This window comes from Phyllosticta citribraziliensis (assembly GCF_038025025.1).
Source record: "Phyllosticta citribraziliensis strain CPC 17464 chromosome Unknown J3D65scaffold_4, whole genome shotgun sequence".
In the NCBI taxonomy this organism is placed as follows: domain Eukaryota; kingdom Fungi; phylum Ascomycota; class Dothideomycetes; order Botryosphaeriales; family Phyllostictaceae; genus Phyllosticta; species Phyllosticta citribraziliensis.
Genome location: NW_027117341.1, coordinates 1,777,623 through 1,789,968, shown reverse-complemented (window position 1 = coordinate 1,789,968; position 12,346 = coordinate 1,777,623). Strand labels below are relative to the sequence as shown.

Here is a 12,346-nt window from a genome sequence, read left to right as displayed (position 1 = left end):
ACACACAGACAGCAGAATCAACTAACCAGCCCAACCAAGCAACGATTATCTTTCGTCTTTCTCACTCACTGGACAGAGATCCCCGCCGATCCGACTGGCCCTGGCCGCCGCCTCTCGTTTGTCTCGATTCCTACCTAGCTGAGGGAGGATCCGACAGCGCGGTAGGAACACGAGGAGGCTATTCCGCGACCGACCCGACCCAAGCGGGCGGAAAATTGAAGGCAGGAGGCCGCGCGCGCGCGCGCGCCGCCGCCGCGTTTCTGGAAAAGTGTGTGTGCGCTTGACCTGACTTGGCTCGATGATTTTTTGACTATTGCAATGGGATTGGTTGGGTTCGTTGCCGCTGAGAGACAGACAGAAAGAAAGAAAGAAAGAAAGCATGCGATGGCGATGGCGATGAGGCGATGGAGGTTTGGGAGGGGAGATAGGGACGCGCGGAAGCACCAGTGCTGCTTAACTGACCGATTGGGTGGTGGACAGCGCAGGTCGCGTGGGCGGCTCTGATCTAGGCCTCGCTGGATACAACGTGCTCTTGTTCGTAAGGGCCGACTCCTTCTCCTGGCCCTAGAGATCAGCGAGGCGATTGGAAGTGTTGATGTTGTCGTCGCGGCCTGTGAGACAGACAGTCCCTGACGAGGTCGGATCGCCTACCCCCGTCCGTCTTCACATGTCCCGAAAAAGACACCCGCAAAGGCCGTCATGCCTGCAATTGCGTATGTGGATGCCTTGCTGGTGAGCGCATTGAGGCAGAGGCGCACGCGTTTTGCCTTTTGTCCGTGCCTTTGTCTTTGCCCTTTGCCCTGTGGTGGGTAGGGCAGGGTAGGGCGGAGGGCCGGCTAGGGGAGAAGCTTTTTGTTCGGTAGGGCAGGGTCGGTTGGACAGGCAGGGGAAGAGAAGAGACAGGGGCAGGGGAGAGGGCATGGGGCACTGAAGACGGCTGGAGAAAGTTTGTTAGGACTGCTGTCGTTGATGTTGGTTTTGAGTGGGGTCTTTGGTGGTGATGCGGTGGTGATGCGGTGGTGGTGGATGGAGACGACGACGACGTGGATGATGGGTACCTAGGGGACACGCGCAAATGGGCAGCAAGCACCCTGATTGATTAGGCGGAGAAGAAAACATCAACGCTGCCTCTTGTTTCATTGGGCGCAACCAACAACGCCTGAGGTATCGACCTGCGTGTTTGTACGCACCTACGCACCTACTACCTACGTCAGGCAATCAGTAAACAACAACAACAACAACACCACAACAACCAAACCCCTCACTCGCCATGTCACCCCAACCGACCTCTGCTCATCACCATCTCCACACTTCCCATCCAAATAACTCCGCCTCGTCTCTCCCTCACAATGCTCTCTCCTCGTCATTGTCATCTTCTCCTGCTCCGCGCCCACGCCCCGCCGCAGCAGATCCGCTCATCACCATCTCCCCAGCTCCCCATCCCCCCTTAAGCTCCCCTTCAGCTCGACGCCCGCGGGCAGGCGGGCAGTGTACGCAAGCCCTCGCCGACCGTGGTAGACGAGGCGTATAGCGCGCCCACGCACGCACGCACGCACGCACGCACGCATGTAGCGTAGCGCCAGGTACCGTACCGTACGCACGAGCGCCGGCAGGCAGCTGGACCCTTCCTTCCTTCTCTCTTCCACCTTCCGTTCCTTTCTGTGGTCCGTTCATCGGTCTATCGTTCGGCGGCCGTCAGCGACGCCACGAGGCTAGGCTACTCTACTTCCGTTGCTACTATCGGAACCGGGAGCCAGAACCAGAGCCAGAGCCAGACTAGAAGACGGAGCTGCCATGGCATGTATGAAAGGTATTCGAGCAGCAGGGTGGCGGCAAAACACGTGGGAGAGGATTGCACGTAGCACTCACTTCCTTCTTTCCTTTGTTTTTTGTAGTTGGTAGGTGCATAGGTGAGGTAGGCAGAGGAAGGGGACACGGCCACGCATGCACACACGCGCTCGCGAGCTGCGTTGCACATGGTTTGGAATGGAATGGAATGGAGTGGAATGCCTGGAGAGCAAGCAAAGAAGGCAAGAGAGAAAGAGAGAGAGAGAGGGGTGGGTGGAATGGAATGGCCATAAAGCTACCTCTCTCGCATTCTACATACAGACCTACCTACTACCTTACCTAGCTAGGTAGGTAGGTGGGTAACTTTGGACATGTGCATGTAGCTGGTTGCGAAGGCAGTAGTAGGAACCGAAGACAGGGCAGCACGCACGCACGTGGTGGCGGCTCACCGCGTGTCTGTCCACACATACCTACCTACCTACGTACCTACCTACCTTACCGCACCCTACCCAACTCCCTCACGTCTACCGTACTCCAATCAGAAAAATACACACGCAGGCCGGAACAAAGGGATAGATACAGCAAGCAGCGCTGTCAGGCTATAATCTCCGGCGGCCACGCCCCCCACAAACGCCCACGCCCAAGCCCTCGGCCGAGCCCGACCTACCTAGCGTCCGCCGAAGTAGCTTCCGCCAGAGGAAAAATGTGGCGTCAACCAACCAACCAACTGACGGAGGGCAGAACAGGGCAGGACAGGGCAGGGCACGGCGGCGGCGTGGGGAGCCGAAGCGAAACGGAGCTCGCGAGCAATGTTTACCTACCTACCGTGTCCTCAAGAACACACGCTGGTGACGGGATAGGATAGGTTGACAGGTAGATGGTAGATAGGTGGGTAGATGATTCACGTATGCACATGCAGTACATGCAGCGTTCATATAGGTACTGTTTATCCACACTGTTTGCACACCCTCCCCAAAGAGCAATCGGGTAAACAATGCACCACCAAAGCAAAGCACCTTCACGCCTTCACAATTTCATCAGAGACACAGTAGAATAAGTGGGTAAATCTAGCATTCGGCGAGAGTCGTCTCAACGGCAAACTATCGAAACGCATAGATACGAGTTCTGCAGCCAACCAACCAGCCAACCATCCACCTATCCTATCCCATCCTTTCCTTTCCTTTCCCTTCCCACTCAAGACTTTTTTTTGTTTTGACCGTGACTATTCACGTACAGGCAAGTGAGATGAGTAGAAAGTAAGAAGGAAAAAGGGAAAAGGAAAACCCCCGTCAGAAGAAGAAGAAAAAAATGCTCTCCCATGGCTGCTGCAGAACTACAAGTGGAGGTCGTGCCAACCTCCAACCCACTCAAGGTCGCCAATGTCGTCAGCGACGACGCTGCGACCGCAAGACTGCGCACCCACAACGTGGTGGTGCGTCGCATGTCGACGCCAGTCCTTGCTCAAACTCCAATCCTGGTGCTGCTGCTGCTGCTGCTGCTGTCCCTTGTGGTGTGGCTGCTGCACATGTCCACCACCACTAACCTGTACCTTTCCAAAAACGCCCAAATGTTCGCCGCTGCCGTGAAGTGGTGCGTGTTCTCCAACTGCCAGACCCCGTTTCCAGTCCAGAGCAAGGGCGCGCTTGGTGCCGCCGATGCTCGCCGGAGTGGCCGTCTTGACCGAGCTCGGCGATTGAGGAGCTCGTCGCTTGTCGCCGAGCGCCGCCCACCTCTCGGCCATGTCGAAGCCGGTTCGCTTCTTTGGCGGAGAGTACTTGGGCGTCGATGTCGACTCGACAGTAGTCTTGACGATGCGCTTGGGGGCAGGCTTTTGCTGTTCCTTGGGCTCCTCGTCGTCTTCGTGGTGGAGATCCTCAAAGACGAAGCCAGTCTGCTCGTTGATGACGCGAGGTGCCGCAGGCGGGCTGCGATTGCGGCTATTGTGAATGGCAGCCGGGTCCTTGACCTCGCGAAGCCCAGCCCGAGGCGTGGTGCGGCCAGAGCCCGTCTCGTGGCTAAACACACGCTCGGCGAAACCAAGCTTCTGCTGGAAGGCATTCTCAATCTCCTCCTCTTCCTCGTCCCACAGGTCGCTCCAGCTCTTCGACACCATGTCCTGCTTAAGGCCGAGCACCGACGCCATGTTGGGCATGGGTCGAGCAGGCATCGAGCCGGGAATGGCCATGGGGCGGGAAGCCGGGTTATGGATGGGACGGGGCTTGGAAACATTGTGAGAGGACTGAAGCGAAATGCCCAAACCCGAGTCGACAAAAGACACAATCGAAGCAGACTCGGGCTTGAGGGAGCACCAGTCTTGAGAGCGGCGCTCCGACGCGGGGAAGAGATCTTCGGAAATGTCGTCGTCGTCGTCGGGAATGGCCGAGAGCTTGCGGACGGGTTGAGGTGGGGTCATGGCCAGAGCCTTTGCCCAAGGGAAAGAACCGTCCAGAGTAGGTTGGGCAGTGCTGACCGATGGAGTGCGCAGAGGCTCGCGGTTGGCCGTGACACCAACCACCTCCCTGTCTTCGACGCAAAAGTCGTCGAGCGTCTCATCGTCGGTAGTGAAGGTGATGACACGGTCGAGGGCTTCCTTGACGGCCTCGAGAGATCGGTTGGCCGGGTCGATGGCGAGGCAGTGAACGAGAATCTCAAAGGTGTCCTGGGACATGTTGGGGAACACGTCGAAGAGGGACTGGCGGTCGCTGACAAAGTCCCGGAACAGAGGGTCCGAGACGGTGGGGGTAGCGAAGGGGTTGCGTGAGAAGAGGACGTTCAACAAGCAGATGCCCACGGCCCAGATGTCGGCCTTTGCAGGCGAGTATCCGGTGGTGCCGCAGTCGTACTGCTCAGGTGCCATGTAGCGGTCGCTACCGACGGCAGACTCGAAGGACAACTTGTCAGTGGTGGCAAGGCCAAAGTCACCGAGCTTCATACTTCCGTCCTGAGTCAGGAAGATGTTTTCAGGCTTGATGTCCCGGTGGTAGATGCCCTTGTCGTGCATGAACTCAATGGCGCTGATTAGTTGGTGCATAAAGTCCCGCACGTGTTCCGTTTCGAGAGGGCCTCTGCCGAGACGAATGGCCTCGTAAAGGTCGCCATTCGGGCAAAGCTCGAGAACCAGGTAGATGTGGTTCGGGCTCTCAAAGGTGTGAATCAGGTTGACAATGTTGGGGTGCGCATTGAGGGAACGGTGGATGGCCAGCTCCTCGGAATACTCGTCAACAGGATATGTTGATGCGTTGATGGTGGCGCCCGAGGTCTTGGTCAGGCACTTGACGGCAACCATGTCGTCCGTGTGGAGATCTCTGGCCATGAAGACCATGCCGAAAGATCCGTGGTTGAGGGCCGAGATGGTCTCGAAGCGCCCATCCAAGATGGTGCCCTCCTGGAACTGGGTTCTCATGCACTCCATTGTAGCCGAGTCGAGCGCGGTCCGATCTTGAGAGGTGAAAAGGCAGAGAGATGATTTTTGAAAAGCAAGCCGACAATCCGCTCAGCAGAAAGCAAACAAGCCAAGTCTATTGTGCTTTTGATCCGAAGGACTTGGAGTGGGAAGAAGAATGATACAGATGTAAATTTTCGTAGATTTGAAAGGCCGAGAGGTGAAAAAAGTCGTGAGGAGCAAGGAAACACCGCTTTTAGGTGAAGACTCCGAATCGCTAAAGGTGGTATAGTTTCGTGACCGAGGATATGCACAGAGGGTCGAGCGGAAAGGCCGGAAGACGGAAAGGAGGAAGGAGGAAGAGCTTCAAAGACAAGGGAAGGAAAGGAGTGTGGATGTTGGCATTTGACGTATTAGATTTGGAGTAGGGTGAACCCGGATCAACGAGTGTAGGAAAGGAACCGTCGAGGTGTAGGAGGCCTCCGGGAAGGGTGGCCGAAGAAGGATGTTGTGGTCGAAGTGCAGGAAACGCTCAAAGTCGAAGAGGAGGAGTGGTGGAGGCGGAGGTCGTGAGTCGTAGGTTTAGAGGGGAAGAGTTGGAGGGAGGAGGACAAAGGACGCAAGGGCGTGCGTAGCGTGGGGTTGAGTGTCCAAAACAAAGAGGAGGTCCGTGGTCGCAGCCCAAGATAGCAGCAGGGTGAATCGGAGCGGTTGGCGGTGGCGTGCGAAGGTTCTTTGAGGACCGATGAAAGAGCTCCGGAGGGGAATGTATAGCAGAGACGAGGAGTCAAGTGTGAGTCGACGTGGTGGCTCAGAGCATGGAACCGGTGATGACGTGCGAGGTCAAAGCGGCCGGACGAGTCCGAGGCTCAGCAGCCGAGATGCGACCGAGAGCAGGTAGTGAGTCACGGGGCGCGACGGACGGGTGGAGCCTGGACGAGTGTACGGACGAGGATGGCGAGAGAGCGAGGAAACGGCCGGAAGAGGGGTGGTGATGGTTGAGCGTCGTGGTTGTGGTGGGCGTGGTGGTGGTGGTGGTGGTGGTGGTGCGAGGTGAGTGGTAGGTGGCTCGTCTCAGTAGGCAGGCAGGCAGAGGCAGGCAGGGAGGCGGTTGCAGCGGAAACGGAGAGAATGAGGAGAGGCGAGAAGGAATGGCGCGGATGAGGAGAGGAGAGGATTGAACAGCGAGGAGCTTGAGGACGGCGAGACGAAAGCGAGATCGAGGGAAGAAGAAGGCGGACGGAGGGTCAGGTTAGAACATGGCGAGCAGAAAGGTGAAGAGTTGAGGGGGGGCAAACGGCTGGGGCGCGATAGCGAGTAATTATGGGAGATAGGAGGGCGGGCACCCAGTCACTGGCTGGGGGCGGGGGCAGCGTGATTGGCCGCGACAATTGGCTGCCATGACGCCGGGGGAAACGTGGCTGCCGTGGGCCGGATGGGCATCCTTGCCACTGACTCTGGCTCTCTCTCTCTCTCTCGTCCCTCTGCATCGCGTCTGTTTCTCTCTGCTCCTATCCTCTCTGCAAATGGAACGAGCACGCAGAGCCCACTACAGTACAGTACCCTACGTTCTACTGCCGGCACTCCTACTGCCATGCTGCGCTGCGCCCTCTCCCACTCCCCTCCGCCTGAAACCACCTCGCCGCCTCTTGCTGGGCCCTCCCTGAAACGGCTCGACAACTGTGGCCGGCACCCCTTGGCAATCAACGAGGACGTCAGCTGGAGAGGTGGTGCCATCGTCTAGACGCTTGCGCGACCCTACCCAACGGTGGCACATGTCACGGCAACGCTTGTCTGGTAGCCTCTTCCTCATCCACCGCCGCCAAGCACGCTATTGCTTGGGGAATGCGATGGCTCGGCTTTCTTTCATGCACACCGCGTGCTCTGCTCTGCTCTGCTCTGGCCTGGCCTCGCCCCGTCGACCTGCATGCAGGCACCGCATCGCCTCGCATCGCTTCATTGTCCGCTAATGCACGACCTTCCACTCTGGCCAACCCGAGGAATTCATCAACACCAGCGGTCAGTCATTGTCCTGTCCTGTGTGCTGTGCTGTTGTGCTGTCGACTGTTGTCTGTGTCGTTGTCCCGCCCACCACCACCCCATTGCGCCACTGGCCATCATTCAGTAGCCACTTGATCATCTTCTCGTGCATGCTTCATCGAGTCTCTACACATTTAGCAAACCTGAAAGCTTGCACTGCGGATCCGCCCCATCTCGGCCCGCGCAGGGTCTTCGGACCCGCAGCGGGGACCGACAGATCTGGAGTCAGCGAGCACCTTCTGCTCACCGTCAGCCCACCGCCCGGCCCATCCCGGCCCATCTTCTTCTCGTCTGCCCTGCACCCGCAACACTGCACCAATAAACCACTTCTGCACCCGCCATGTCCCAAGACTCATCGAGGCCGCTAACGTGCGTGCTGCTCGACATTGGTGCGTTGCCTCTTGGAAACAAACATTTTCCCCCGCTTCCGACCTCGGACTCCCTCGACCTACCTACCTACTCCTACACCCGTCTCACTCCATCACCGTGTGCGGCTCAACCGCCTTTGCTTGGCTCCCTCTTCCTTGCTTGCTCAAAGCTGACACCCCGCCGTCCAGAGGGCACCGTGTGCTCCATTTCATTCGTCAAAGAGCGTCTGGTAAGCCTTTTCCTTGCTGCCAAACCATCACACTGGCACGATCTATCATTGTTACATTTTTTTAAACTTTGCCATCCTTCATACGTGCTGTGGGCCACGCATTGCGCTTCTCTTCGGCAGTATTACCTCTTCTTGCCGTCACTTCATCCAATCGAGCTCCACCCACCACTGTCAATCTCTGCCCCGGCAGCTTGGAATAAAGCGTCGACATGTTTGCCAGGCCCGGCATGCTCGGCTAGTTGCTGGGTCCGCGTTATCGCCTCTCCTTTGACTGGCTTGATTGGCTCTCTTGCTTCACTTTCCTTGCATCCCGACCAATCAATCCCCAAATTTACATCACTCCAAATCAGCACGTGCTCATCCTTTTCACAGTTTCCCTACGCCATACAAGTCCTCCCGGAGACTGCCGACGCCAAATGGGAAGATGCAGACTTCCAGGGATACGTCAAGTCCTTTCCAGGTCTGGCGCAAAAGTCGGCCAAAACCTTTTCCGACTATGCCATCAACCTGATGAAACAAGACTCAAAGGTCCCTTATCTCAAGAAGCTCCAAGGTACGTAATTGCCGCAAGCTATCCTCAGACGGGTCTTCATCGTCGTTTTGCGGAGAGCCTCTTCCAGACATGCCTGTGTTGGTGCGGGGCCACCGGTCACGCCGGCAACGTCAATTCGCAGCAGGACGTGGAGTCGCCAACTCTTCATGCCCGTCGCCAACATCGGTCCGTTTCTCACTCTCGAGCCTCTCGAATCACCCAATACTCGTTACCCCGCATCGATTGGCGTGACATTTCGAAATCGGCGGGTCACAGTGCTTTCTTTTGCGGGTATGCACGACGGTACGGAATCAGGGGCTCACAAGGTGTGCAGGTTACCTCTGGAAAAACGGCTGGGAGAGCGGCGCCTTTGTCGCACCGCTGTACCCAGACGTCGTCCCTGAGCTGCGGGCCTGGCATGGCTCAGGCAAGCAGATTGTTATCTTCTCTTCCGGAAGCGTGGACGCGCAGAAGCTTCTGTTTGGTCACGCCGGTACAGCAGAGGACGATCAATCCGCCCCCTCTGCTCCCGAAACCGCCGAGGAGAAGCGCAAGACGGAGCCCGCCAACAAGGAAAGCGTCGACCCAGCAGAGCCCGCTGCGAAAAAGGTCAAGACGACAAAGGTCGAGGACGACGCCAAAGCAGAGGTTCCCGACGTAGAGACGCCTGCCGTGGCATCTCAGGACCTCAACCCGCTCATCACCGACTATTTCGATACGCAGAATGCGGGGCCCAAGCAGGAAAAGGCCAGCTACGAAAAGATTGCCAAAGCGCTCGGCAAGGAGTGCAGCGAGATAGTCTTTCTGAGCGACAACGTCAAGGGTACGTCGCCGACCAACAACAAGTCATGGGGACGGCAGCAGGCTAACTACTGGGTCGCAGAGGTCAAGGCAGCCCTCGAAGCGGGCATGAAGTCGTTTGTCATTGACCGTCCGGGCAACGAGCCGCTGTCTGAAGACGATCGCAAGGCGCTGACCGTCTACACGTCCTTCAAGGACATTCCGCTGCTCTAGATCGGCGGAGGTGGGTGGCGACGCATGACCTGCTGGCCTGCCTGCCTCCAAAGGATGTTCCTGCAGCTGGCCGCGTTTTGCAGCTAGCTGGATGCAGGCACGGCCAAAAGGGTAGCACTCGTCGCGTGATGGGCGGGAGCCTTCCCTTGAGACGACGTATGCACATCACCGTAAATAATGCCTTGACATGGCGAAGCCGGCCGTCGTCATCGGACGGCTTCCATCCGTAGGCTGGACGGCTCCAGGCCCTCCAGAAACGTGAAACAATGAACATGTACTCCTGCTTTCGCTCGCCTTCGCTTGTCAAGACGGCTCCTTGTGACCGGCGATCCGCATTGCTCCAGGGTGAATTGAGGGGTTGGCCCAAAGGGGCATGGAGTGGCATTGGGGTCACGTGTGTTGCACCACCATGTCCGCTCCGCCTGCTCCGCCGCCACCCCAACTTCCAACGTTCGGCGTCACCAGAACCCGCTCGACTCGGCCCTCGTCGCACGCGTCCAGCCAGCCCGCCGCCACAGAGGACAAAGACATCAAGGTTGAGCCTTGCCCAGCCTTGCCGACGAACCGTCCACTTTTTGTCCGAAAAAAGCCACGAGAAAAAAAAAAAAAAAAAATAGATCTTCCTGATCAGTCATGCCGAGCCGACCACCATGTCTGGACCTCAACACTTACCATCGGCGCGCGCCCTGTTGACGGACCTATTCTCGTCGCTGCCAGCGGCCACGGCCGGCCACGACAAACCCAACAGGAATAACAGCAACGATGACAGCAGCAAACCGGCGGCCCTGTCAAGCACCAGCAGCAGCAATAACATCCTCAATCCGCTCCGCGATCTGCAACCAGGCGCGCAACGCGGCATCTTCTTGACGCTGCACGTGCTGTTCCCCAACGAGCTGCTGCCGGCGCTGGACCTGCTGGACCGGCGCTTAGTGACGCGGGTAGTAATCAGTCATCATCATCGTCAAGCGGGTGCTCCACCGCCGCCACAGCAGTCAGCGACCTCCACCACCGCACCAAGCGGGCCGAGAGAAGCGAAACCCACAGGGCCCGCGGCGCGCGCACGTGGAGAGGCCGATACGTCAACAACCGAGCAGCAGCAGCAGCGACTGCAGCCTGGCGACGACGAAGCGCAGGCCGCAGAGGACGAACAGACGTCACCGTCGCGACATGCCCGCCGCGGCCGTCAGGCGCCCAATGGCAACGGCAACAACTTGTCCGGCAACTCGTCTTCGGATGCCCGCCGCGGCGCTGCCGCGACCGACAAGAATAGCACCGCCACCGGAGTGACTGGCAGCATCGCTGCCGCTGCCGCTGCCGCCGAGCGTCCAACGACGACGACGGCGCACCCTCATCCTCATCAACCTGAAGACACTGCCACGGCCCCGGCCGCTTCCATATCCGGACACGGCCACGTCTTCTTGCCCGCGGCGGGCAATGGGGGTGGTGGTGAAGGGAGGGATGATGACGCGACTGGCCGTTCACCGGCGGATGTCGATGCTGCTGCGCTCGCTGCTGCTGCTGCTGAAGCTGCCAGGTGTCAGGGCCAGGGCCAGAGCCACGTCCAGGACCAGGGTCAGGGTCACCAAAACCAGGGTCTCGACGAAGCCATCGTAGCAGAATCAGCAGCGCAGCGCCAGGGACCGCCGCTCGCTGTCGCAATCGCTAGCACGAGCGCGGCAGCGTCTAAAACAATAGCTGAAGACGATGACGTCGGAGCTCGCAATCTGGCGGCCGTGGCTCGCGAGCATGGCGATGGTGGTCATGGTGGTGGGCAGACGACGCAATCGAAGGCTGCTCTTGCAAGCGCCGGCGGTTTGGCCGTTGCGCCATTGTCGCCTCGTCGCTCGCGGCAGCGGCAGCAGCAGCAGATGGCGAGACGAGGCGTAAGCGCTGACGCGAGCGCTTGCTGTGACGGCGATGACGACGACGACGACAACCACCACCACCATCACGAGGGGAAGCGTGCTGGCGGGAGCTCAGCGGCAGCACACGGAGCTACTGAGCACGTTGAATCGACATCGCCATCGCACCACCACCACCACCAGCATGACCAGCGACATGCTGATCGCGGCCAGGACCAAGATGTGGACCAAGACATCGAAATCCCTCCCCCGCATCCACTCCCCCAAACCAACCCGTCCCCCAAGCCCAAGCAGCACCCAGAAACACCCCAAGAAGCCCCCCAAGAAACCCAAGCAGTCTTCTACGTGCGCTCCGCCTCCACCGCGTCGGCGTCTTCCAATGCCAGCACACACCACAGTCACCACTACCACTACCACCGCCGCCGCCGCGGCGCGGGTGCGAGCACGAGTGGTGTGAGTGGTAATGGGGCCAGTGGTAGCAGTGGTGCGCCAGAAACGCTGCCCGTCTACGAAGTCCGCCTCGCCGCTTGGCATTGCACGTGTCCGGCGTATGCGTTTGCTGCGTTTCCTCCGGCGGCGGCGGCGGCTGCTGCTTCTGGCACCAATCTTCCTACCACTGCTACCAATCCTTCTGCTTCTGCCGCGCCCCCAGATGTTAAGTCGTCGTCACCGTCGTCCTGGCAGTTCGGCGGCCTCCTCCTCCTGCGCTGTGCGAACGGCGGTTCGGACGTACAGACAGAAACTCTACCGCCCGTGTGCAAACACCTGCTCGCTTGCTTGCTGGTGGAGAGGGCGCCGGCATTGTTTGGTGTTGGCGATGCAGGTGATGTGGATGAAGGTGAAGGTGATGCCGGCCTGGTGCCGCAGCGCGCCGTCAGCGCTGCTGAGGCGGCGGGGTGGGCGGCGGGGTGGGGTGGACTGTGATAAACGGAGAGGGTTCGCTGGGTTGGTGGTAGAGGGATAAGGGGGTTGAAGGCCAGGGGGGGGGAGCGAGAGAGAGAGAGAGAGATAAAATATACCCACAGACACTACATCAAAACAAGACTTCAAATAAAAGCAACAACTATGGTCCTACATACCAACACACCAACACACCTAAACCCCCCTTTTAGTGAAAGCCACACTCACTG

General features: G+C 58.7%; 4 protein-coding genes across 4 annotated transcripts; 2 read left to right on the top strand and 2 right to left on the bottom strand.

Annotated features, from left to right (window-relative positions):
* Positions 1–1,156: 1,156 nt before the first annotated feature.
* On the bottom strand, positions 1,157–2,539 carry J3D65DRAFT_620041 (uncharacterized protein). Its single transcript, XM_066799818.1, has 2 exons — positions 1,870–2,539; positions 1,157–1,678 (listed from the first exon to the last, which is right to left on the bottom strand). Exons 1-2 carry the CDS (start codon positions 2,077–2,079, stop codon positions 1,460–1,462), a joined length of 429 nt encoding a protein of 142 aa, XP_066657124.1. The 5' UTR covers positions 2,080–2,539; the 3' UTR covers positions 1,157–1,459.
* A 582-nt stretch (positions 2,540–3,121) lies between these two features.
* J3D65DRAFT_551044 (kinase-like domain-containing protein) lies at positions 3,122–5,200 on the bottom strand (the record flags this gene model as incomplete). Its single annotated transcript, XM_066797021.1, has 2 exons — positions 3,122–3,283; positions 3,338–5,200. The coding sequence occupies 2 exons, from the start codon at positions 5,198–5,200 to the stop codon at positions 3,122–3,124; spliced, it is 2,025 nt and encodes a 674-aa protein (XP_066657123.1).
* Positions 5,201–7,256: 2,056 nt separating this feature from the next.
* J3D65DRAFT_620035 (enolase-phosphatase E1) lies at positions 7,257–9,655 on the top strand. Its single transcript, XM_066799817.1, has 5 exons — positions 7,257–7,599; positions 7,768–7,808; positions 8,181–8,361; positions 8,675–9,163; positions 9,224–9,655. The coding sequence occupies exons 1-5, from the start codon at positions 7,551–7,553 to the stop codon at positions 9,352–9,354; spliced, it is 891 nt and encodes a 296-aa protein (XP_066657122.1). The 5' UTR covers positions 7,257–7,550; the 3' UTR covers positions 9,355–9,655.
* On the top strand, positions 9,656–12,285 carry J3D65DRAFT_620029 (uncharacterized protein). The gene has a single exon (XM_066799816.1). The coding sequence runs from the start codon at positions 10,005–10,007 to the stop codon at positions 12,138–12,140; it is 2,136 nt and encodes a 711-aa protein (XP_066657121.1). The 5' UTR covers positions 9,656–10,004; the 3' UTR covers positions 12,141–12,285.
* The last annotated feature ends 61 nt before the right edge of the window (positions 12,286–12,346 follow it).

Bases quoted from the DNA above. Each gene is read 5' to 3' on its own strand.
- J3D65DRAFT_620041 (XM_066799818.1), bottom strand. From the start codon at position 2,079: ATGGCCATTCCATTCCACCCACCCCTCTCTCTCTCTCTTTCTCTCTTG. The intron at 1,679-1,869 runs GTGAGTGCTACG...GCCGAACGATAG, and splicing joins AAAACAAAGGAAAGAAGGAA to ACCGATGAACGGACCACAGA.
- J3D65DRAFT_620035 (XM_066799817.1), top strand. From the start codon at position 7,551: ATGTCCCAAGACTCATCGAGGCCGCTAACGTGCGTGCTGCTCGACATT. The intron at 8,362-8,674 runs GTACGTAATTGC...CAAGGTGTGCAG, and splicing joins TTATCTCAAGAAGCTCCAAG to GTTACCTCTGGAAAAACGGC. The intron at 9,164-9,223 runs GTACGTCGCCGA...ACTGGGTCGCAG, and splicing joins TCTGAGCGACAACGTCAAGG to AGGTCAAGGCAGCCCTCGAA.
- J3D65DRAFT_620029 (XM_066799816.1), top strand. From the start codon at position 10,005: ATGTCTGGACCTCAACACTTACCATCGGCGCGCGCCCTGTTGACGGAC.